Source organism: Ochotona princeps, chromosome 14, assembly GCF_030435755.1.
Source record: "Ochotona princeps isolate mOchPri1 chromosome 14, mOchPri1.hap1, whole genome shotgun sequence".
Lineage (NCBI taxonomy): Eukaryota > Metazoa > Chordata > Mammalia > Lagomorpha > Ochotonidae > Ochotona > Ochotona princeps.
The window spans coordinates 31,752,277-31,778,573 of record NC_080845.1 but is presented as its reverse complement, the minus strand read 5'-3'; the positions used below and the strand labels follow the sequence as shown (position 1 = coordinate 31,778,573).

Genomic DNA, 26,297 nt, shown 5'->3' with positions numbered 1-26,297 from the left:
CATTTTGGCATCCATCTGTGACACCATGTGTAGCTCTCTTTCAGGCATTTAATAGCAATGTTGTTTTCCATTATTAACCAATTTCCTCTTGATGATTGTTTGAAGTGTGATCCTGAATGAACACTATTAGATTATTACATATAATTTGATCCATTTGTATGAGTATATCTTACAAGAGTTTCACAAGAGTCAGTTGGTTGATATCTATTGGCAGGTTGTTCTGTGAAAGGCTGACATCCATTGATGCTTCTGCCTAGAGCAGACTGCCCATTTCTCCGCATTTCCTGTAGGACGAGTTCCTAACCTCAAACTTGTTTTTGCCAGGCTTTTAGATGAAAAATGACATTTTGCTGTCTATTTCCTTGTTTTTGAATGAAATTGATAATCTTTCATGCCAATTAGCCATTGTGTTTCTTTTTTTTTTTTATAAAGATTTATTTTATTTTTATTACAAAGTCAGATATACTGAGAGGAGAAGAGATGGAGAGGAAGTGGAGCTGCCGGGATTAGAACCAGCGGCCATATGGGATCAAGGCGAGGACCTTAGCCACTAGGCCACACTGCCGAGCCCCCATTGTGTTTCTTTTTATAAAAATTCCCTATCAGTGTCTTCTACTCCTCCTCCTCCTCCTATTGGTTTGTTCATTTTTACTTATTTACATAATAAGTAAATCGGGCCTGGTGCAATGGCTCAATGGCTAAATCCTCACCTTGCAAGTGCAGGGAATCTCATATTGATGCCAATTCATGTCCTGGCTGCTTCACTTCCCGTCCGGCTCCTTGCTTATGGCCTAGGAAAGCACTGGAGGATGGCTCAGTTTCTTGGGATCCTGCACCCATGTGGAAGGCCTGGAGGAACCTTCTAGTTCCTGGCTTTGGATCAGCTCAGCTGAGCTGTTGCAGCCATTTAGGGAGTGTACCAACGGATGGAGGATCTTTTTCTCTGTCTTCCTTCTCTCCATAAATCTGATCTGCCATTCCAATAAAAATAAATCTTTTAAAAAAATAAGTAATTTATAAAAACATATGTATTTAAAAGCCATGCTCCAACTAATACTCCATCTTTGTCCATACCTGCTGCCTATTGGAATATATTTTTCTTTGTAAAATAAATTTATATTCTTATTTCCTTACTGTCTTACACCTGCCTGGTCTGCCCCCTACAGAGCCAATCCACATGCCCACCAATAAATGAAGCAGCTTTCCCTGGCCTGGCCAACACCCAGCCCTGATTCACGTGCCTTCATACAGTCCTGTATGGAGCAAGCAACATGGGCACTTTCAAATCCTCTGGGTCTCAAGAGGACATTTCTTCCTTCCCCTCCTGCGGGTGGGAGCCCTTGGGGTCCCTTACTCTTTCCTGAGGAGCCCGGATCTTCTTTGTGAAGCCTGGAAAGGCAGGAGCAGTTGGCCCTCAACTCAGTCTTGAGCTGTCATTTGTTTCCTTAATTGTGCTTGTTTGTGTTTGCTCACAGAACAATACCATCAAGACCTCAAAATATAATGCTTTCAACTTCCTGCCCTTGAACCTATTTGAACAGTTTCAAAGATTGGCCAATGCTTACTTCCTCGTTTTGCTGTTCCTACAGGTATTGCCTTATGGAGCCTTTTCCGCAGAGTGTTGGGTCTAGGGTCAGGTGGTATCCTCAGCCCGTCCCCTCCTCCCCATATTGTCTTCTGTCTTCAGACAACAGGGAGATGCATGGCTGGTGTCTCAGGCCAGTCCCTGAGGGTACTGGGTCAGGGCTAATCAATGTGAATCCAGCCCAAGCAACAGAGGAAAGAGGCTCACTGACTCCTGCAGTAAGGGAGCCGCATGGCCAAGGCTCAGCTTAACCACAGTAGGAGGCGACGGTTTCTTCATCCGGACCCCACCTGCAAACTTGCTCCTCAACTCATGACATGCAGGAGTGTGGAGGAAGGGATGTTTTAGACTTCAGCACACCAGCACAAGGAGAGGAAGCAGGGGCTGGTTGGTCCCCAAACAGATGCTGCAGGGGTGCAGGAGAGTGTGGTTTTCCCATCTCTACTCTCAGCATCCCACCCCATTAGCCATCATACGGGGAGAAGCGGCCCTTTGCCACCATCAACCCAGAGAAGGCTCAGTCTGGGGCCAACAGCCTTTTCTTCTGTTTTCTTCCCTTGGGATATGCTTATTTACATTTGAGGGATTATTATAAAAGCTATGCTGTAACAGCAAGCAACTGGGACCAAAGACTTTGTCATGAACCCCTGGAGGTGAAAACAGCTGCAGGAATGGAGGGCTGGGGCATGGGGAATGCACCATTCTTTAAACCTGCTGACTCTGGCTTCTCTGCCTTCTCCTCTCACAGCTGATTCCACAGATCTCCTCCTTGGCGTGGTACACAACTGTGATACCCCTGGTGGTGGTGCTGTCCATAACAGGCGTGAAAGATGCCATCGATGATGTGGTGATGTGACTTCCTGGTCCCCTTGCTTTCCCCTAAGTTAGGTCTTGGCCTAAAGGACCTCCACAAGCTACTCTAAATGCTAAGCAGAAGCGCTGAGTGGAAGCATGGTCTCCTCTTTGTTTGCTTACCTATTCCAGGGTGATTGCCTCAGGCCCAGCCTGGTGGGTTTGGGCACAACCAGAAACAGAGTCTGGGAGGCCTGTCTACACCTCCAGCCTCCTAGGCCTCCTTCCCGCTTCTCTACCATACCCCTTCTTCCTTCTCTCTCCTCTGAGCTTTACTGGCTTTTGCCTTTATCTTTCTTCTGTTCCCATTTGTGTGTGTGTGTGTGTGTGTGTGTGTGTACCGTTCTTCCCTTGGTTCCCTGATCCCTCTTAACCTGTTGTTTTTCTTTCTCCCATCTCTATATCCTTTCTTCTTTCCCCTCCCTCCCTATTTCCCTTTCCAACCTTCAGTTCTGTTAGGCACGCAAAGCTAGGAACCACGGGCTTATAGAAATGCAGGCAGAAGCCAGCACCTCTCCTGGCCTTGGGAAGTGGAAGCAGATCATAGTGAAGCCTCCCTCTGCTGCTTTCAACATGCTGGCACAGATGTTATGGGTGCGGCCTCAGAACCCTGCCTGCTGGTGGCATTTGGGGAAATCAGTCCTGAGACCTGCTTGCGATTTCCCTTAGAGAGCTTTGCTGACTCTGCCAGGATGGATTTGCCGGCTGCAATTCGAGAGCATGTGTTCCTTTAAAAGTTAACTCTCTGTACACTTTCTATCCAGGTTATTCCTAGTAATAGGTTTATGTGTTAGACACGAGTCGGAATTCATTCATTCCCATGAAAACAACTGGTTTAGAACACTGTCACTTCAGGATAAATATTCAGACACTTTTAAAGCATAACAAATCAGGGTTCTCTTTGCCTGCTCCCAAATCTGCCATTTTCCCAGGAGAAATCTCAGCAGGAAGAAGTGCACGGGGATCCTGACATCAGGACATATGTCATCTTTGCTCCCTTTCTGTTTGCTCTTAGAGTATTGACCTCTTTGCAAGTTGCCCAGTAGTTAGTGGTGGGGTGAGAGTCCTCTGCACCTGCCCAGGTGCCGCCCTGTGTTCTGTCCTTGGCAGCCTTGGACACAGTTCTCATCCCACTGGCCTTCTGCTGCAAAACTGAAGAACTGGGGGTTTGTCCCATCCTTTCCCCGGTTCTTTTTCCCTTCTCAGCTTCCCAGAGACAGTCAGTTCCAGGCCTGGGTTTAGTGGTAGAAGGGACTTCAGGGTGGCAGAGGAAAAAAAAATTACAAAGAAGGGGAGCTACATTTTTAACCTTCTAATTTCAGTATTCACATTCTAATGCCGTTTATTTTTAATCTGTTTATTTCCTGAACATTTTCTTGTGTGACTTTTTGTTTTGTTTTGTTTTGTTTTTAGAAAAGGCACAAAAACGACAACCAGGTCAACAACCATTCTGTTCTGAAGCTGGTGGATGGCAGGTAAGCTCCTCTGTGTAAGCTGCTGTAGGCAGGACCAGGCTGGGGGACACTGGCCTTTCTTCAAGCTTGACATGCTGCATCCTTTGGGGAAAGTAGTTCAGGACAGGTGGAAGAACCGTGGGCAGCAGGAAGAAAAATGGTGTTTCCAGATGTTATCTAAGGATACCCTGGGCTTAGCATGTTGCTGCAGGTGTCTCTGGATTGACTTCCTCTTTTTCGAAAAAGCAAAAACAAACAGAAAAACATACTCCATTTGGCAAGATACCTTTCAAAATAAAAACATGAAGGTGTATACATATATATATATATATATATATATGCATAGAATACACATATATATAAGCACTTAATATATGATAATATGATATTATTATGCAAGTGACTGTTGCTAGTGTTGTAGACATCTGAAAGCATGAAGACCTCTGCCATTTGGGTCATTATTGATTCTCACATGACCCACAGGCAACTCTACCAGCCTTTGTCAGATCCTCTTTCCTGTTAACAATCTGCACAGTGTTAATGTTGCCCCCGTGTCTACGATGTTTAGTCATAACTATCCAAAGGGCTGGCAGGAATGCATCCTGTATCGGGCAGAATAGGCAGACAATCCTATGAGGTACAGTAAATTATTAAAAGAGTTAATTTTTAAAAAGCTAGCTAAAGCTTTCTGGAAGAGCTATGGGGAAGAATTAAATGCGAAGAAATTGGGCCTGGTGTGATAGCCTAGCTCCTGGGTCTTTGCCTTGCATGCACTGGGATCCTATAAAGGCGCCGGTTGGTGTCCTGACTGCTCTATTTCATTTCCAGCTCCCTGCTTGTGGCCTGGGAAAGCAGTGGAGGATGGCCCAAAGCCTTGGGATCCTGCACCCACCTGGGAGACCTGGAAGAAGCTCTTGGCTCTCCCAGCTTCAGATCGGCTCAGCTCCAGCCATTGTGGCCACTTGGATAGTCAACCAGTGGATATAAGATCTTTCCTCTCTGTTTCTCCTTCTTTCTGTAAATCTGACTTTCCAATAAAAATAAACAAATCTTTTTATTTTTCAATAAGGAGAGATTGTGTGGAGGGAAAGTGATACCATGAACAAAAGCATGATTTTAAGTACAAACCTGTGGGAATTTAAGATGGAAGTCCAGCCGTCTTCATGATGGCCCTTTAGAATTCCAGTAGCTATGATGTCTATCGTGTAGTTCTCATACCTGAAGCTTTGGGGCATTCAGTACTGTTGCTTCTGCTGATTCCAACATTTTGTGGGTGTCTGTTCAATTGTTTTGAACTGTTGAAATTCTCCTAAGATACCACTCAAAAAGCCTGTAGAATCGCCCCAGCAGGTTTTTTTTAAAAATTTTATTTATGTATTTATTTGTTTAGAAAGCAGGATTACAGAGACAGAGAAACAGAGAGCTTTCATCTGCTGTTTCACTCTCCAAATGACTGCAATAGCCAGGGTTGGGCAAGGCCGAAGCCATGAGCCAGGAACTTCATTCAGATCTCCCACAATGGATACAGGGGCCCAAGAATGTGAGCCATCCTCCTCTGTTTTCCTAGGCCATTAGCAGGGAGCTGGATCAGAAATGGAGTAGCTGGGATTTAACCGGTGCCATTATGGGAATGCCGGCCTTACAGGGAGCAGCTTTACCCACTACAAAACATTGCTGGCTCTTCTGTAGGTTTTTTTCAATTTCAAAATTTATTTATTTATTTACTTATTTTTATTTTTTAAGCTCCTATTTTTACTCATGATGCTGCCTTAGTGTCCTGGCTTTGCGAGGGTGCAATCCCACTGCCTCTCTGAGTGATAAGGCTTTAACTCTCCTCCCTGTGTTGGGAGAGGCTGAAACCTGAGTCAGGTGATGATTAGATGCCCTGGCTCCTCCCTGGCCCAGGGCAGGAACAGCTTTAGAGCATGCCTGGTGTCCTGGGCTTCACAACTCGCCTCTCCCATGGCCCCTCACTGGACGTTAGGTACAGTCTTGTTTGTAAAGCATGTGGGCTGTATCTTATTCAGTATGTCTAAGTACAGCAAGCATCTGTACATTCTAGAGCCCCCAGGAGGTGCCATTCACATGCAACAGTGAATATAATGTGAATGGGCCCCTTCAAAGCCAAGCTCTGCCTTCTTTAGCCTCTGACCGTGTTTTCTAAACCACAACATATCATACAATGGCTGGAAGTGAAAAACGTATTTATGGCACAATTGAACATTTTAAGTTGGTAGGGTGTGGTGGCCTATCAGGCTAGTCCTCAGTCTGCAATACTGGCATGCCATGTGGGTGCTGGTTCAAGTCCCGGATACTCCATTTCTGATCCAGGTCTCTGCCTGTGACCTGGGAAAGCATCAGAAGATGATGCAAGTCCTTGAACCTCTGCATTTAAGTGGGAAACCCAGAAGAAGCCTGGCTTCGGATCAACTCAACTCTCGCCTTTTGGGAAGTGAACCAGAGGCTGGAGGACCTGTCTTCTGTCTCTGCTCTTCTCTCTGAAAAACAACAGCAACAACAACAACAACGAAAATGGCCTTCAAAACAAATGTTCTTTAAAAATCAGTAGGGAATAATTCTCCCTTTTCCAAACCTGGACCATATTTTTTTCCCCTAAATCATGTCCAGGAACAAATTACTAACAGTTTGACAGCTCCTTACATAGTGAAATAGAAGTTTTACAATTTCTAGGAGAAGCCAAAATCTAAAAGCCTTTGTTTCTCCATGTTTTACTGGTGAAAATCATAGCAGGTAGACTATCAGAGGATTCATAAAAATGAATGTGGGATCAAAACAAAACAAAAGAGATCTTTCTTAGATGCTTGTAACCATTACTTTTTGGGCCATCCTTGACTGCTTTCCAAGGTCACAGGCAGGGAGCTGGATGGGAAGTGGAGCTGCTGTGATTAGAACCGGTGCCCTTATGGGATCCTGGCACGTTCAAGGCGAGGACCTTAACTACTACGCTATCATGCTGGGCACCATTACTTTTTAGTATTAGCAGAGCATGCTCAAAAGAAAATTAAAGAATATAAAATAATTTATTAAAGAATAATGTATTTGAACGGGAGAAAGAGAGATAGAGAGAAAGGGAAGGAGAAATCTTCTGTTTACTGGTTCATTCCTCAAAAGACCTCAACGGCCAGGACCAGAGCAGGAGACAGAAGCTCAGTCTGAGACCCCACTTGGGCAGCAGGGACCCAAGAGCTTGGATCATCACCTACTGCTTTCAGAGTGTGCCATACAGGGAACTGGAATCAAAAGTGCAGCTGAGACTTTACCATGGGCACCCCAAAGTGGGAGCTGCAGGCATTGCAAGGGACACTTCTACTACTGCACCAATTGCCCATCCTAAAAGGCTTAATTAAAAAAAAAGGTGGAGGGGGGAGTGGTTTGAGCCTGGCATGGTAGCCTAGTGGCTGAAGTCCTTGTCATGCACACCCAGAATCCCATATGGGCACAGGTTCTAATCCCGGCTGCTCCACTTCCCATCCAGCTCCCTGCATATGACATGAGAAAGCAGCAGAGGATGGCCCAAAGCCTTGGGACCCTGCACCCACATGGGTGACCTGGAAGAAGCTCCTGACTCCTGGCTTCAGATCGGCTCAGCTCTGGCCATTGCAGCCACTTGGGGAGTGAACCAGCGGATGGAAGATCTTTGTCTCTGTCTCGACTTCTCTCTGTAAAACTGACTGCCTTTCCAAGAAAAATACATAAGTCTTTAAAAGAAACCTTTATGATAACTCAAGCTGGGGCTGGCATTGAAGCATAGCATATTAAGTTGCTACCCACAATGCTGGCATCCTATATGAGCATCACTTGATTCCTGGCTGCTCCACTTGCAATCATTTCCTTGCTAATGCTCCTTTTCTTGACTATTGTAACTAAAACGCAGTGTATGTTGACAATAACTTCCACAGGGTTTTAGAAAACTCTTGAGGATGGAAGTCAGGAGAAGCAGGCCCCTCTCTTGATCGTGCCAAGAAATACAGGTGGCCCTTCTCGAATCTGCTGTCTTCTCAGAAAAGGTGTTCTGGGGATCCCTGTGCCCTTGTGTTCCTGTGGAAGCAGTGAGGCATATCACGTCTCGCCGGTGACAAGGCTGCACTCTAAGTCTAAATGAGCGGTGGTTTCCTGACCTGACATATCTTCCCCAGCTCTTGGGTGATTGGCAACATGCAATTGTTGCCAGGAGAGAGCTCCTGCTTCCAAAAGGCTTGTGGCAGTATACATGTCATCCTTCGTAGCTTATGGGAAAGGAAGGATTCACAAACCCCTTGTAACTGGGGAAACTGAGCCCATCTGATCATAGAATCTGCTCATGCTGCCAGGCTGCCTTTTATGGGAAATAGAACAGGTAAACTAGGTTGTCACAGCCAAGCTGTAGAGTACATGTTAGCTCCCCAAAGAAGGAGCAATGGCTTCCATGAAGTTCTCTCTACAATACATTGTTAAATGGAAAATGCAAACATATCTGTGTTGTCTGGTATGTAACTTTTACATGTATGTGATTAGATGATTTGTTTTTCCTAGAAGGAAATAGAAAAAAAATATGGTGACTAGTTTGGGGAGTAAAATGACAAGCTAAGGACAAAGGAGACCCTCTTCTTCCTTCTAAGACACATTTCCTGACTATTTTAACTAAGAAACAATTGTTCTTGTATGTTGATGACAGCTTCCACAGGGTGTTAGAAAACCCTTGAGGAGGGAAGTCAGAGCATGCCCTTCTTGATCCTGCCAAGGATGTAGCCCAAAGCAGTGTGGTCATCTGGGTTGTGTGTGTGTGTGTGTGGGGGGGTGGTTTTCCTCAATCTCCTCACTTGTCTTGTTTCTTGATTGTTACAGAGCCTGGGGGAAATTCTCAGAGTGGGCATCTGAAAGTCGTTCATTTTCTTACAGGATGGAGGAAGACAAATGGATGAATGTCCAAGTGGGAAATATCATCAAACTAGAAAATAACCAGCCTGTTACGGTGAGTACTTCCCCTGGGGCAGGGGGCGGGGAGGCGGAAACCCAGGACTCTAACAGCACCTGGGACGCTGCAGCCTTGGGGCACCTTTGTCTGCCTCAATTTGGAGCAGAGACAACCGCAGCTCCCTTGGTAAGGAGCTTGTTCTTGTCCATCTGTTGCCATAGCTACACATAAAGCACATAAAGCGCGAGTGGTGTATGGTTTAGAAGGGCGCACAGCTACAGTGATGGAGTCTAAACCAACATAAAAAAAAAGTGAACCACGTGCCTGAAAAATTCTTAGGATGAACCTGTGTACCCAAGGGGCTGCTTTGCTCACACCACACTGTTAATAGCCTGCCTTCCTGCGCCCCTTAGCTTCTCTGACTTTTCCGCCCACAGGCAGATATGCTGTTACTCTCCAGCAGTGAGCCTTACAGTCTGGCATATGTGGAGACAGCGGACCTTGACGGGTGAGTGTTCCCTCCTGACAGTTTAGCCAAGCTAGAGGGGTCTCTCACTGAGGGACAGCGCGATGCAGGGAATTAATTACAGCTGAATCCTTCCTGCCCTCAAGTCCTTTGACATCTGAAGAAATAAGCTCCCTGTTCTCCATCTCTAACCTGGAGATGTTTCAGCTCTCCAGTCAGCCCCTCACTACCAGCAGGAGAGAAGGGAACAGTGAGTGACCCTTAAGGCTCAAAGCTCTAGCCCCAGCACCAGCAGTAGCATCTGTTGTGTAAAGGCCAGTGAAGAAGGAGGAGAATACACCTGTGTTGCTACTGTGTGTGTCCTGCTCTGCAGACCCTATGTCCTTCCCTTTAGGGAAACCAACCTGAAAGTGAAGCAGGCCATCTCCTGCACCTGTGACATGGAAGATAACCTGGACTTGCTGTCTGCCTTTGACGGTGAGTTAGGAAATGGGTTTGCTCATCCATGTCTTCCTTGATAGGAGACGGGTTAAATGAAGTGTGGTGCCATCCCTGCTGTAAATTCCATACAACTTGTAAATAATCTGCACGTTGATATCTACTGGACTGGAAACCATTCACAACATATTAATAACAGAAAGACAGATTGCTATATATAATTTAAACCTGGTTTTGGAAACATACTCATGTTGATGCGTACATGTATACGTGTATAGAAAAAGCCTTAGAAAGAGGTACTTTAGAAGGTTATCAGCATTTCACTCTAGACAATAGGTGGGTTTTACTCTTTGCTTTATTCTTTCAGTATTACTTAAATATTTCAAAGGGCAAACTTTACTAGTCAGGAAGAAGTCCGATTATTTTACGTTTTTAGAGGAAGATAGGTTTGCTTGGAGTGGTTTTGTGTTTCTTCCGATGTGGAGCTCATCTGGCCTTGCCATGTTGCGGGTAGTAAGTTCCCAGGTTGCTTTTTCCTCTCTCTTGGATGACCTGGGGCACATACAGAATTGTTTTTGTTTGATGACCCCTAAGCCTTTTCCTGGGGAGCTGATGAGAAGTGGGCAGCAGCTGAGAGAGCACAGGAAATAACTGCCTGTGTTAAGGCTCTTTCCATCCTCCAAGGAAAGACCCAAGACCCCAGAGCCAACACGCCTCCCCATTTTTCTGCAGGAGAAGTCAAGTGCGAGCTTCCTAACAACAAGTTGCACAAATTCGCAGGAGTACTGACCTATAAGGGAAAGGACTACTTCCTGGACCATGACAAGTTGCTACTCCGAGGCTGTGTCATTAGGAACACAGATTGGTGCTATGGCCTGGTGATTTATACAGGTGTGTTTCCCTGGAGTCCTAGCCTACCGCTAGATTCCACTCATGGCTAAGTTGTGGGCATATTGTTTCTAGAATGTAGAGATGGTACTAAGAAATATACCAGAATGCTATGGCCTTGAGATAAATAAGAGTGTTAAGGAGAAACAAGACCAAATTTCTTAGTGGAAAAAAAAAAAAATCTGTTTTCCAAGTAATGAACTGCAACACATCAATCCTGACTTTGTTAGAGGAAAACTTTGTGTTCCAAGACCATAGAACATCCATAAGAGTCTCTAACTATATCTGGACAGAGAAGTGTGTACACACGTGGTGGAAGCACAATTGAATTACGATGTGAGGGGCTGGGATTATGGCACAGTGGGTTAAGCCACTGCCTATGATGCGAGCATCCCATGTGAGCACCATTCCATTTCCTAGCTGCTAAACTTCCATCCAGCTCCCTGATAATGCACCTGGGAAGATAACTTAAGGGTTTGGGCTCCTGCCACCCATGTGGGGGACCCAAAAGGCATTCCAGACTCTTGGCTTTGGCCTGACCCAGTCTTGGCCATTGTCAATTGGGAAGTGAACCAGCAGATAAAAGGCCTCTCTCTCTCTCTGTCTCTCTTTCTCTCTTCTCTTCTGCGTTAGAAAGAAAATAAAAGAGGGGGAGGAAGGAAAGGGAGAGGGAGAGACAGAAAGAGCAGAAAGGAAGAAAGGAAGGAGGGAAGGAAAGAAAGAAGAGTTAGCATGTGAAAGAAGATAATGTGTATGGAGGCAGAATACTCTTATGAGGAGAGACTAGACCCAGTAGCCATTATGGAGACAATAAAATATTATGTGGAAGGTTCATGCTGGAGAAGATGCATGCGTGGCTCATTAGCAGTGACTGTTCTGGAGAGGTCATTTATAACTATAACCCATTCAAACACTGGATTATGATGTATTTCAGGGATGTGAAGAGAGCCCCCAGGCTACTCCATCCCCTTGGCAATAATGGGCAGCCACAACCACCCCCACAGTAGGAAGCACCAAGAGGGATTTGCCACAGTGCATAGGACACAACTCACATTCCCAGAGCTCCCTTGTTGGTCAACCTGATCTTAACTATGAGTGCTATGGAAAAGACCAGCACCCACAGCCTAGGAGAAGCTTAGGAGTCCAAGCCGGAACTTCCTTCATTGGCTTTGACCTAGACAGGTAACATCTTGGGCTAACTAGCTCCTAAACTCAGAAGATTTGAAGCATATACATTCTCCCTCACAACTGCCACTTTGTAAAGATTCTTTTTAAAATCTTTTCGTTTCTACTGGAAAGGCAGACTTACAGAGAGGAGAGACAGGAAGATCTTCTGTGTGCTAGTTCACTCCTCAAATGGCCACAGCAACTACAGCTGAGTTGATCTGAAGCCAGGAGCTTCTTCCAGGTTTCACATGCAGATGCAAGTCCCAAGGCTTGGGCCATCCTCTACTGTCTTCCCAGGCCATAGGCAAGGAGCTGGATGGGAAGTGGAGAGCTTATGGGAAGCAGGAAGCTTATGGGAAGTGCAGAGCTGGGACATGAATTGGCACCCACATATGGAAAGCTGGCACTTTCAAACTGAGGATTAGCTTGGTTGAGCCATCATGCCAGCTCTCCATAAAAGTTTCTTTTGCAGCCCAAGGTCTCCCCCGACCCCGCTACTTCACTAGCAGTAAGATTGTCAACCTGCACAAATGTAGTGAAGGTTTTTGTCTGATTCTTGATTAACTCTGTGTAGTGGGTGACTCTGGGCAGCTCTGGATCAGGAGCAGGGATGCTGCCACAAGGCATCCAGACGTATTCAGTGCAGAGCTCAGCCACTGCCTGTGCTCTGCGATGCACATGTCCTACTGTAATCTCTACCTTCTTCGTCCAGCCTTCCCAGGCTCACGACCAAACTTCTCCTGACTTCCAGCCTCCCAGAAACTCATGGCATGGTATGTGCTGCACCTGGTCAGTGTTTGCCCACCTAGCAAGGAGGTGCAGCCCCGGCATGTAAACACTGAGGAGCACATGCAGGAATAGCAGACTGATGGCGAAATGCCAGAAAAATCACGCCTTACAGCTTCTCCCAAGAACTTCCAGGTTTTCTCGACAGCCTTGTCTCTAGTAACTGAATTCCAGGACATGGAGAGCTCCTGACTTCTTCCTGTCCTGCCTGTCTTGCCTGTCCTGGGCTCTCCGCTCCAGAACATTCTGCTACTCAGCTTCCCCCTCCAAAGAAATCAATACTCTGGCCTGGTGCAATGACTCAATTGGCTAATCCTCCCCTTCGAGTGTCAGGATCCCATATGGGTGCCGGTTCATGTCTTGGCTGCACCACTTCGCAACTAGTTCCCTGCTTGTGACCTGGGAAAGCAGTCAAGGATGGCCCAAAACCTTGGGACCCTGCATCTATGTGAGAAACTTAGAGGAGGTTCATAGCTCCTGGCTTCAAATCAGCTCAGCTCTGGCCATTGTGGCCACCTGGGGAGTAAACAAGCAGGTGGAAGATCCTTCTATTTGTCTCTCCTTCTTTCTGTAAATCTGCCTTTCCAATAAAAAGTTTGAAAAAATCATTATAAAAATAAATAACTGCTAGGGCCTTTTCCTTTTTCCTTTTTCCTTCTTCTAGTTCAAGACTTTCAGTGGGACCCAGCCGGGTAGAGGGGTTCCTCATAAGAAGGTAGAGGTCTTTTTATTAGTAAATTCCCAAGGAGGGAGATTTTTGTGACTCCTGTCCTGTCTTAATGGAAGTCCGAGCAGCCTGAGACATTACAGAGAGAGTGATAGCACCAACACAGCCTGCAGCCTCTGGGGCTCTTTCCCGAAGGTTCTTCCATTTGTCATTATGGGCACCCACCGGGAGCTTTTCTGCAATACTCTAGCGTCTGAAACTGGGCCAGGAGATGAGATTAGGTGATCAGAAAAGAACATTCCAACCCAGTTCCAATTCTCTGAATGTATTCAGTGTTCCCAAAAGCTCACGTCTCGTCTCCCCTTTTATCTAGGCCCAGACACCAAGTTGATGCAGAACAGCGGGAAGTCTACTTTTAAACAGACACGCATTGACCATTTAATGAATGTGCTTGTGCTCTGGGTAAGTTAGAGGTGATTCTTTTTCTGTTTCTTAACAAACATTGTTAACATTCTTAACATTTCCTCCTTTTTCCCACAAGCATTGCCAGCTGTCATCTGCAGCTCTGAATTTGGTCATTGGAAAGTCTTGCAGGGTCTGAGGTCTGAGGCAGAAAGGAACCAAGCTGATTTTGGAGGAGCTAGGTTTACATCTGTGTAGTGGAGGGTTGTGCTTGCTTAATGAGCCACCGCACTTTTAGGGGCTCGTGTTTGGCCTAGCAGTCAAAACACCTACGTTCTATGTCAGAGTGCCTGGGTTCCCTCCTGTACTCTGGCTCCTGACTGCAGCCTTGAGGAAAGCCGACTTGGTGATGGCTCAAGTAGCTGGGTTCTTGCCAGCCCCATGGACAACCAGAATGAATTTTCTGGCTGTAGATTTTTGGCTTGTGTCAGCATTTGGAAAGTAAGCCAGGATATGGGAGCTGTCTCTCTCCTCACTCTCAAATAGATGAAACATTCAGTACATAAAGGAACCTATTTTTACTCGAAAAAGAATTACAAGAGGAGAGAAACACACACACACACACACACATACACACACACACACACAGCTCTTCCATCTGCTGGCTCACTCCCCAAATGGCCATAATGGCCAGAACTGGGTACATCACATTAGCAGAGAGCTGGATCAGGAGTGGAGCAGCCAGGACTCAAACTTGTGCACATATGGGATCTCAACACTGCAAGTGGAGGCTTAACATACTGTGCCACGACACTGGCCCCAAATGAACTGTATTTTCAAAATATTTATTGGGACAGGCATTTGGCACAGTGGTTAAGGAATACTTGGAGATCCCACTTTGACCTTAGTGTAACTTTGAATGCCTCCTTCAGGTCCTAGATCTTGTACTTTCAATTCTGGCTCTCTGCTAATGTGAATCCTGGAAGGCAGCAAATGATGAATCAGCTGCTTGGCTGCCTGCCAGCCACATGGGAGACCTGGATTGAGTTCTAAGCACCTGGCTTTGGCTTGGTCCCAGGCTGTTGCAATTGCAGGAATTTGAAAAGTAAGCCAGCAATAGAAAATAAAAGTCAGTCTGTGCTCCCCCCCCCCCGTGTCTCTCTCCCTTTCTCTCTTTTTTTTCTGTCCCTTTTAAACAAAGTGAAAATAATTTTATAAATTTAAAGAGTATATTATGCTTTGACTGATGGTACTGGAATCAATTATTTTTTATTTGCTTATTGTTTTACACATGACCATTTCAATAAAACTTTACTTAGACTAAAAGTCCACTTTACTTAAACTGATGATTTTCAAACTTAATTTCCTTAAAGAAATCTCAGGGTCTGCTGGGGGATGCTGGCTGCAGTAGGCAAGGTCACCTGGATTTTGTTCTGGCCTTCTCCTCATGAAGTCTTTTTTTCCAAATGAGCAGCTGGGTGTTTACCTGCTCTGTGAAGTTTCTGTTGGAAAAATAGGGTATTCCGCAAAGACATCACAGCTTGAAGAGCACTATCATACATAGTATAATCGTATAATATACATTGTATATAATATAATAGTGTATACATAGTATAATATACATAGCATTGGTGATAGAAGTTTATGTGGGAGACTAGTGAAGTAACTAACTTCCATGGGCTCTAATACAGGTTGCCTCTACTCTGGTTAGAATTTCATAGAATTTCTTCACTACTTTGTATAACTGAGCAGCTTCAGTTAGCTGCACCTGCATTTAAGTCATGCCTCTCCATTTTTTATTTTCGTTGGTTAGACTTTGAAAATTCAGATGCTTGCTTTTTCTATGTACCTGTTATTAATATAGGAATGACAACTTGCTTTTTTCTACTCAGTTTATTATGAGAAACATCACTGCTATTTTTCAAAATCCCCTGTTTTAAAAAATACTGTTTTAGAAAACAAGGAGAGTTCATTGAGCTTTGAGATCAGAAATGAGTATCTGGTATCTTCCTCTTTGTCCTATTGAGTGTGTAGTTCTCAGCAATTGAACAAGGTTTCTTCTGGCTTTTTAGTGGCGAGGACAATCACAATTTGCAATGCAGGGAGGTGACACGGTACACTTTTTTTTTTTTTATATATTTATTATTTAACTTCAGTAATTACATTGTATTATGTGACACAATTACATAGATACTTGGGTTCTCCCCACCCCTCCCCAAACCCTCCCACCATGGTGGATTCCTCCACCTTGTTGCATAACCACAGCTCAAGTTCAGTTGAGATTCCCCCATTGCAAGCGTATACCAAACATAGAGTCCAGCATCTTATTGTCCAGTCAAGTCCAACGGCTTCTTAGGTATACCCTCTCTGGTCTGAAGACAGAGCCAGCAGAGCATCATCCCAGTCAATTGAAAGCTCCAACATACCATCAGCACAAATTTACATCATTATGGAATTAATTGACATAGTAATGAGTAACCAATATGGTAAAAGTAAATGCGAGTTCTTAACCACCTTCTGTGACCACCTCATTGACATTTCAATTTTAGTTTATACACAACATATAACATACATAACATAACATGTTATACATAACATCATATCATCTTAAATTAAGGCAAACATGTGGTATTTAACCTTTTGGGATTGGCTCATTTCCCTTAGCATTATGGTTTCCAGTTTGGCCCATTTGGCCACAAAGAACTGCATTTTGTTTTTTTTAATAGCTGAGTAGTATTCCATGGAGTAGATGAACCATAGCTTTCTTATCCAATCCTCTGTTGATGGGCATTTTGGTTGCTTCCATGTTTTTGCAATTACTGATTGTGCTGCTATGAGCATAGGAGTGCATGTTGGTTTCTCATAAAACAAGTGTTCTGGATATATTCCTAGGAGTGCTATTGCTGGATCATACGGTATGTTGAATTTGAGTTGTTTAAATATTCTCCATACTGATTTCCACAGAGGCTGTACCAGCCTGCAGCCCCACCAGCAGTGGAGTAGGGTTCCCTTTTCCCCGCAACCTCGCCAACAAGTGTTGTTGGTGCTTTTATTCATGTGGGCCAGTCTTACTGGTGTTAGGTGGTACCTCATTGATGTTTTAATTTGGATTTCCCTTATTGCCAGGGAACTTGAGCATTTTTTCATATGTTTATTTGCCATTTGGGTTTGTTCCTTTGTGAAGTGTTTGCCCATTTCCCGTGCCCATTTCTTGAGTGGCTTGTTTGTTTTGACATTTTGGTTGTTTTGTAGCTCTTTGTATATTCTGGAGATCAGCCCTCTATCACCTATGTCGTGTGCGAAGATCTTCTCCCATTCTGTGGGTTGCCTTTTTACTTTGTTGATTGTTTCTCTAGCTGTACAGAAGCTTCTTAGTTTGATGAGGTCCCAATTGTTTATTTTGGTCTCGATTTCTACTGCATTTGGAGTCTTTTTTAGGAAGTGAGGGCCTACCCCTAAGTGTTCCAGTGTGTTTCCAACATTTTCTTCCAAAAGTTTGAAGGTTTCTGGATGTAGGTTTAGATCTGTTATCCATTTAGATCTGATCTTAGTGTATGGTGAGAGATGTGGATCTATTTTTTTGTTTCTGCAGGCTATCAACCAGTTGTCCCAACAGCATTTATTGAACAGACCTTCCCATTTGCCTGGATTGTCGTTTGTCTTTTTGTCAAAGATTATTTGGCTGTATCTGTGTGGGTTTCCTTCTGGTGTTTCTATTCTGCTCCATTGATCTCCCTTTCTATCTTTGTGCCAGTACCACGCTGTTTTGATAACCACTGCCATATAGTATGTCCAGAGGTCCGGAACTGTGATTCCCCCTGCTAACTTTCTGTTCTTCAGGATGGTTCTAGCTATCGACACGGTACACTTTTTGCCAAGGTGAGGAGCATGCATCAGTAGGCAGTGAGCTAGGTCGTTGAGCCTTGGTTTCTCTTCAGACTGGGGACCCAGCTCCTTATTTTTCTGTCTGCAGAGCAGTGACAAAACTGGGCCTCTGCAGAGGGGTTTTAACTTGTGGGAATGTTTTCACATCAATTGTGGCTTTGCTATATCCATAAACAATAAACGAGTCAGAAAGTATTTTCTCCATATGACAGTCAAGTAAACTGAGACACAGTGGAGTATATCAGGGCTGGCACTGTGGCAGAGTAGGCTAAGCTTTCACCTAAGCCGCCAGCATCACATATAGATGTTTGCGTCTCAGCTGTTCCAGTTTTGAGCTAGTTCTCTGCTAATGGCCTGAGAAGGTAGTGGAGGATAGCTCAAGTCCTTGGGCCCTGCATCCACATGAAAGGCCCAGAAGAGGCCCCTGACTCCTGGCTTCAGCTTCAGATCAGCTCAGCTTCAACCATTGGAGCCATTTGGGGAGTGAATTGGAATTGAAATCCTCTCTCTCTCTCTCTCTCTCTCTCTCTTTCTCTCTATCTCTTATTTTCTCTAACTCCACCATTCTAATAAAAAAAAAATATGAAGTGTCACAGAAAATAATGGCAAAAAATAGGATTGTGACTTCTCAAGCTATCAATCACATTTATTGAGAATTATCAAATATTATGAGAATCATAAAGCTATGTAAGATTAAGTAACATCCTCATGGTGTGGACCCATTTGAGGCTTTAAGAGAAGGGCTTTATCCACATCAATACATATTATTGCTTTACATACATCATTTTATTCATTCATTACACCTAATTATCTAGGTGCAACTTCTCAGCCTCAATATTCTACCTGGAGAGACAAAAGTAAAACACACAAGTCCTGTTTCACATGGCAGATAAGCGACTTGTAAAGACATTATAACATATCCCAGAAGTGGGTATTTAGCCTGGAAGTCAAGATGCATATGTTCTATATCAAAATGCCTGGGGTTGATTCCCATTTTTGTCTGCTGACTACAACTTCCTGTCCATGCAAGGCTGGAAGCTGTGGGGATGGCTAAGTACTGGGGTTCTGGCCAACCCTGTGGGAGATCTGAGATGAATCTCCTGGCTCCAGCCCTGGCCCCACCCTAGCCATTACAGGCATTTGATAAATGAACCAACAAATAAGTTCTCTCTCTCTCTCTCTCTCTCTCTCTCTCTCTCTCTCTCTCTCTCAGATACATAAAATATTACTTTTTTAAAAAGGGCAGATCTCGATATCTTCTTCAGAGAAGAAAAGGTCAGGTGCAGGCACCAGGAATCAAACATTGGCTCCATGGCTAAATCCTTGTCTTGCAAGTTCTGGAATTCCACATGGGTGTCAGTTTGTTTTCTGGCTGTTCCACTTCCCCTCCAGCTCCCTGCTTGTGGCCTGGGAAAGCAGTTGAGGATGGCCCAAAACCTTGGGACCCTGCACCCGTGTGGGAGACCCAGAAGAAGCTTCTGGCTCCTGGCTTTTGATCAGCTCAGCTGTGGCCATTGTGACCACTTGGAGGGTGAACCAGCAGATGGAAGATTTTTCCTCTCTGTTTCTGTCCATAAATCTGATCTGCCAATTCAAAATAAATAAATAAATAAATAAATAAATAAATAAATAAATAAATTCTGTTGTTGACCTTCTCAACAACAGAAGAAGATGCAGATTGGTCCCTTTAAAACTCTACCAGAAAATGATTTGAAGCCTGCTAGTTTAAATCCAGTGGAGCTATCGATGAAGTGCAAGTGTAAAGGAATATCCATATGTGTAAGGACAAAAAGTTTACCCTTACATACTTTCTTAGGAAGTTTCTAGAATGTACAGTCAAGCAAAACAAGGAAGAAACCTTTGTGGGAGGCAGGAAACATGGGGAGGAGTGGCAGGAAGGTCTGGGATGAGCAGGCCCAAGAACTGCCGCTGCCAAGAAGAGCAGTGTAGAGGGATCTGTGAATGTGTCTTCAGCAAGCTCTTGCTTCTCCTCTCCGCCCTCATAAGGCAGAGACAGCAACCAGCAGGTAGCAGCAGCTAAACCTGTTGGGAAAAGCCCTGCTGACAGAGCAGCCTCTGTCAAATCCCACATCTGTGAGGTGACTCCTGCAGACTTCTCTTCAATAGGGATGACATGCTATCTGGGCTACTGTGTTCACTCTAGGGCATTTAAAGATGGACATCATGACTTCCTGGTTAGTCTGCATCAAAGTACAAGCAGCAAAGCAACACCTGACTTCTCAGTCATAGGAAAAGCATCCGTCAAATGACCCAAGAGGTTGATAGCTTTTTCTACACAGACAGGTCTGAAAGCCAGGGGACTGTGGGCTTCTGAGACAACACATTCTATCTGCTAGAGCTTAAGAGTGCTCCAAGCTAGAGAGCAGGAATGGGATGGGGGGTGATATTCAGAATAATTAATTACAAATTTTTCCATGAAACAAAGTGGACAACTACTGGCCTCTGTACCATCCTGCCACCCACACAGCACACACATGGCAAGAAAGTGTAGATATCTGTCTCCCAGGCTCGAACAAGAAAAATGCCTTTCTTTTTTTCATTTTTTCTTATTATTATTTTATGATACAGTTCTCTAGGCCCTGTAACTTCCCTTACACCCTCTCTAAATGCTCTCCCTCCCACTGAATTCCCCTATATTATTGCAATAGTATAGTTCTTCACAAACAGTCATAAATCCATCATTGTGGGCATGGACAAGGGCAGAATCCAGCATCCTATTGTCAAGATGTATTTAACAGTTTCATTGGGAGTTCATCTTTGATCTGGAAGAACAGATGCATACTGTATTGTATCCTCACATCTGGATATGATAGTCTCCATTATAGTTACTGTACATCCCCTTAAATGAAAAGCCACAAACAAAATCAATAACAGGAAGAAAATAAAAATTTATAATGCCATGAAGTTAAATAACATGCTACTGAATGATTAATGTGTTGCTGAAGAAATGAAAAATCAAGAACCTCTTGAAGAAAATGATGCTACTGTATGACTTATGAAGTCAGTGATGAATTTAATGAGTTTAATTTAATTTAACACTTTAAGTGTTTTGAATAAATGAAACTAAAAACAAAAACATCAAAATCCATGAGATACAATTTCCATTGATCTTTTTTGGTAAGATTTGTCTCCTGTAGGCAACAAATAGGTGTTATTTTTTAAATCCAGTCTACTAATCTATGGTCTTTGATTGATGAGTTTAAGCCATTTACATTCAGGGTTAATATAAACAGGTGCAGTTTGGTCCTGTCATTTTAGCAGTGGGTTGTTCACTGATTTAGTTTTCTGTTGTTTTTTTTTTTTTTCTTTTTTAACTGGGCTGTTGTTCACATTTGTCTTTGGTTTTGGTGGCTACTCTTACTTTTCTCTGTCAAGAGAACATTTTTAAGTATCATTTGTAGGGCAGGTCTGGAAGAGGTGTATTCTTTCAATTTTTCTTTTTGTGGAAGAATTTTACTTAATTTTCAAAGACAAAGGAAAGCTTTGCTGGACATGTTATCTTGGGCCGACAATTTTTTCCGTTTAGAATCTGGGCTATGTCACTCTATTCTCTTCTGACCTACAACGTAAAGTTTCCTGTGAGAGGTCAGCTGCGAGTCTATTTGCCATTCTTCTGTATGTCAACTGATTTTTTTCATGTGAACATTTAAGGATCTTTTCCTTATGTTTGATTGAAGAGAGCTTGATTATCATGTGTCATGGTGAAGATTGCTTTTGGTTAACCTTGTTGGGATTCCTGTACCCATCCTGGATGATGTTTCCCAATTCTTTCTCTAGTTTAGGGAAAATTCCCCTTATTATTTAATCAAATACGGTTTTTAACCCAGCTTCTCTTCTGCGCCTTCTAGAATTTCCCTTTATATTTGGCCCTTAATTCTTGAATACTTTTTTTTTTTTTAGCTTGACCCAGGTCTGCTTCCAGGTTTTCAATTGTATCTCCATTGTGACAGGAAATATCTTTCTTTTTTTAATTATTTATTATTTTTAATTCATTAATTGCATTGTATTATGTGACACAGTTTCATAGGTACTTGGGTTCTCCCCACCCCGACAGGAAATATTTTTCAATTCTGAGATTTTTTTCCTTCTGCCTGCTTCACTCTATTGTGGAGAGTTTCCACTGAATTTTTAATTTGCTCTATTGCATCCTTCATTTCCAATAATTCGGCTTGATTTTGTTTCAGTGTTTCAGTTTTGCTATTTCCTGTGTGACATACTCTTTAAATTCCTGTTCTGTATATGCTTCTCATTGTTGATAAGAAGCTTTATAATGAATTTTCTCAATTCTGTATCCCCCATTTTCTCAATGTATTCCTCAGTTAACTCTGAGGTTGGCAAAGGCTTTTGCTCCTTTGCAGGGGAGTCTTCAGCACCATTCATTGTGCCTTTGCCTCTTCTTTTGCTCTTGGTCATTGTAATTCTGGTAAGCAGATTCTTCTGCTTAGGAAGAAAATGATGCTACTGTAGGAAAGGTTTCTAAGCTGTGTTATCCACAGGTTTACAATTCGATTTGATTTGACTTATTGTGGTTGGTACACAGTTCTTTATTTGTAGTCACTGTGCCACTCCCTCCAGCAAGTTCCAGGTCTGGGTTCTTATGTTAGACTTCCACCAGGGTCTCCATAACCCCAGGTCCTGGACCATCACTCTCTACTTCCTATGATTCTTTGCTGAGGCTGCACCATTGTCTGTACAGCTTCTCTCCCACTTCTGGTTTGAGCAGTTACCAGAATTTGGGAGACACCAGTTACCCTAAATAATTAGGTTGTTGGCGGTGCTGATCTTGCTGGAACCTGCTGGCTGTTAGGTCTGAGAGCCACATGGACCTATTTTGAATTGTAAGATGCCAAAGGTAGTTTTATTTTCCCTGTGGGACCAGTGCAATGCACTGAGCACAGTGAGTTGACTCCCATCTCAATGCATGTGCAGCTCACTGTTGTCCCTGCAGTCTCAAAGCCTTTGCCACACTGCACAATATGGCACCTTATGAGCCACTACTAGAGTTCTTGATCTGCTGCCCAGTGGTTCTGGGGACTTCCAGGACATATTTTGGGTGGAACCTGTAGGATGCCATGTTGTTGCAGTTTACTGAGCCAGAAATGAGTTCACTCCCAGCTTAGGGGATTTGCAGTCCTGTCCCAAGCCTTTGCCTTCCTACACAAGATGGCATCTGATTTGGCTCTAGTGGGGGTCTGGGCTGTGAAATCCACCCTGTTCCTGCACTGCCTGTTTTGGATCTGCTGCTCTGTCTTCTCTCCTAGTTGAATCAAACAAAACAGCAAGATGGGTAGTGCTTTATCTGGGTTCACCTCCTAAGCTCCCAGTGAACTCCTCTTCCCACCGTGTTGCTGGTGGAGTTCCAGTTCTGGTGGAGTTCAGATCACTGCTCGCTGAATGCCACTGGGGGATCTGGTCACTGCAATACCACACCATTGTCCCCACAGCTGTCCCATGTTTGTCAGTCTCCAGGTGCCCCCCGTTGTCAGTCTGTCTGCCCTCTCCTATTTCCTGGAATGTGCCCTCCTGGGAATGTCACCCTGGCTAATGTTTCTCCATTTGTTTAAGTATGTCCTTACCCTATTCCGCCATCTTGACTCTCCAAGACAAGTGCCTTTCAAAGACATCTGTCAACCTACCTGAAGGAGGTTAGGACTTTTAATGTGATTGTCAACACTTCAGAGTAAAATCTACTTAGCTTTCAACCTGGAGTAAGTTCACTTGCACATTCCTTGTGCATCCTAAGATGAAATTTGTCAAACAACATCTGTTGGCACATTCATGGCTCCCAATTCAGAGGAGTAACCTATTAGGAAAATGAGATTTATCGACAGAAACAAATCCTGCTGCAGCAGTCTGCAAGGATCACTGAGACTTTTATTGATATATCTCTCTGGATGAGAGGGAAACCAATAGCACAAGAAGGAGGACGAGGATGAACAAACAGAATTACCAACCCCAGGAGAAAGAGTTATAATTCAGGGATGAGAAAAGAACAGAAGTTCAAACATATTTTTGTAACTAGTCTTAAAAGAAGCAATTGCATACATGAAACAAGAATTGATTTCTTAAATAAAAAAGGAAAAAAGAAGGCTGACATGTTGGCATAGCAAACTAATCCTCAGACTACAGTGCCAGCACCCCCATGTGAGTACTGGTTCTAGTCTTCTGTGTTCCACTTCTGATCCAGCTCCCTACCAGTTGCCTAAGAAAGCAGCAGCAGATGCCCCCAGAACCTTGTGCCCCTCTGTCTATGTGGCAGAACTAGAAGAAGCTCCTGGCTCCCAGTTTTGGACTGTACCAACTCTGACCATGGCAGCCATTTGGGGAGTGAGCCAGGGCCTGTTTCTCTGTTTCTCCCCCTCTTTGTAATTCTGACCTCCAAGTAAAATAAATAAATATTTTTAAAAATGAAAAAAAAATAAAGGAATAAAAATCTAAGAACAACAACAACAAAAATCTTGGAATATAAAAATGAGATTGTTGACATTAAAACAACAACAACAACAACAAAGCTGAAACCAAGTCCAAGATCTTTTGGACCATAAACCGAAAAGAGAAATTAAAAAAAAAATATGAAAGTGGGGCCCGGTACAGTGGCCTAGCAGCTCAAGTCCTTGCCTTGGACACACCGGGATCCCATATGGGCACCAATTCTAATCTTGGCAGCTCCCTGCTTGTGGCCTGGGAAAGCAGTCGAGCACAGCGCAAAGCTTTGGGACCCTGCACCCGCATGGGAGACCTGGAGGAAGTTCCTGGCTCCTGACTTCAGAATCGGTGCAGCATCAGCTGTTGTGGTCACTTGGGGAGTGAATCATCGGACGGAAGATCTTCCTCTCTGTCTCTCCTCCTCTCTGTATATCTGCCTTTGTAATAAAAATAAATAAATCTTTAAAAAAAAGAAGAAGTGGAACAGCCAGGACTGAAACTGGCACCCATCTGAAATGCTAATGAAAGTGAACAGGCACTGGATCGAGTTGCTAAGAAGCTTACAACCTGTATGAGAGCACCGTCTCACTCCCTGTTTCCTGACTCCAGCCTCCCACTAATTCAGGCCCTCTGAGGCAGCAGGTGATGGCGCAAGCAGCCAGACCCCTGCCTCCCACCTGCAAGACCCAGACTGAGTTCCTGGCTCCTGAATCATGGGTATCTGTGGAGTGAACTAGCTGTAGGATCATTGTCTATCTTTGTTTCTACCTCCTGAATAACAGAGGAAAGGTAGTTTGGAGGGTCTCTGCTGGAGTCCAGCTCCAGCTGAGTTCAGAGCTTGAGAAGGGTATGTAGAATAGGTGTAAAGAAAAAGAAATGGACCGCTACGATTTCATGATCATAATGGACAATGCAAGAAAGCTGTCCTATTTATTTATACAGAAGCTGTCACAAACTCTGGCACTGACTTTTCACACCTGATCAAATGGGAATTCCTAAGGATAATTCTGCCAGTTTTTTCACCTTGAGGCAGGATATCAGCCATCCTAATCCTGTGGTAAGGTAGTTTTCAGTAGAAGACATATCAATCAGTAACACATCCCTACTACAATCCTCATTCTTCAACTTAATCTTGAATCAGTTAAGGGAGGAAATGCATCACAGAAGGAGGGACCCAAAGATCAAGGAAAGAAGAACCCTAAACATGGATTCCCACCGAGACAGCATGAATAGGGAAAGGTCCGATTACAACGCATTATCAGCAACATCTACTTCCAAGCTCACATTGATATTAAAAACCAACTCCATGGCAAATAATGCCTCAGTAGATTACAGAATTCTCAGTGGGGTGGTCCAGTGTCCATGCAAAGGGAGGTGGAACTGCCTTCAGGTGGTTGGAGAGACATCCATTGGGCCCTGCCATGCAGCAGGAAATTCCTAGAGGACTTGCCTGTAATGGAACAGTTCTCTTCACACCTTCGTGTGCTCCACACCCACTGCATGGACCCCAGCAGGTCTCATGGGAATAAGAATAACTGTCCTTAAAAAAATGGATATTAGCCTCGTCAGAGGCTCAGACTGAGCAATGGACAGCATATCTAGGTGCACATGGAGGACGTGGTAGTTCATCAGAACCTGCAGAGGACACTTGATACCTCAACAGAGGATGAAGGACAGAACAAATTGATCAACCACCCCAGCCATCTGTTGGTGGTGAAAATCTGGGCAAACAGAGACTCTAAGGTGGATTATGTCAGCCAGTGGATTCAGGAGAGATTTCATCGTGCTTGAAATCGTGAGATTGGCAGCAAATCAGAACTGTTCAAATGTCAAAACCACTTAAGCAGTGGCCTCAAAGCATGCCCCAGGTTGGGGACCCTGGGATGGGTGGGAGGCTGGGTGGGCTTTTCTCTTTATCTCCCCCCTTACCCTAGATACAGAAAAAAAGAGTTTTCCTTGGAATTGTAGATTTTAGGAGAAAATAAAACACTTTTATGGCTTAAAAAATGGAAATTACATTAGCATCACACTTATCACTAGTGCTACTAAGTCCAGCAAGCCAGTAGGGTCCTGCCTTCAAACTTCTTTGTAGAAGTTATTTCAGGCTAGAAAGATCTACTCAGGCGAGCTACACATCATGTCAGGGAACAGATGAACTCCTGCCTGGGCCCTTCCCCTTCCTGCAGTGTCTGTCCTCAAGTCTCTGTGTGACGTCCATGCTTGCCAGCGTTCACTGATGCCTCTTCTGCAACTCTTTCTGAAGGAGCCAACCCTGCCAAGATCCTCTTCATCCTATTAATTTGTTTATTTTCCTCACAGCCCTTAGCACTAGGTTTTTTTTTTTT

General features: G+C 44.0%; 1 protein-coding gene across 2 annotated transcripts in view; it reads left to right on the top strand.

Moving 5' to 3' along the window:
• Positions 1 to 26,297, top strand: part of LOC101522617 (phospholipid-transporting ATPase FetA-like) — a 106,408-nt gene that overhangs the window by 44,867 nt on the left and 35,244 nt on the right. For both annotated transcript variants that reach the window (XM_058672696.1, XM_058672695.1), the window contains exons 6-13: positions 1,476 to 1,589; positions 2,334 to 2,432; positions 3,851 to 3,912; positions 8,791 to 8,863; positions 9,244 to 9,314; positions 9,667 to 9,749; positions 10,443 to 10,601; positions 13,592 to 13,680. In XM_058672696.1, the coding sequence (XP_058528679.1) occupies positions 1,476 to 1,589; positions 2,334 to 2,432; positions 3,851 to 3,912; positions 8,791 to 8,863; positions 9,244 to 9,314; positions 9,667 to 9,749; positions 10,443 to 10,601; positions 13,592 to 13,680 (750 nt within the window). The remainder of the gene's footprint in view (positions 1 to 1,475; positions 1,590 to 2,333; positions 2,433 to 3,850; positions 3,913 to 8,790; positions 8,864 to 9,243; positions 9,315 to 9,666; positions 9,750 to 10,442; positions 10,602 to 13,591; positions 13,681 to 26,297) is intronic.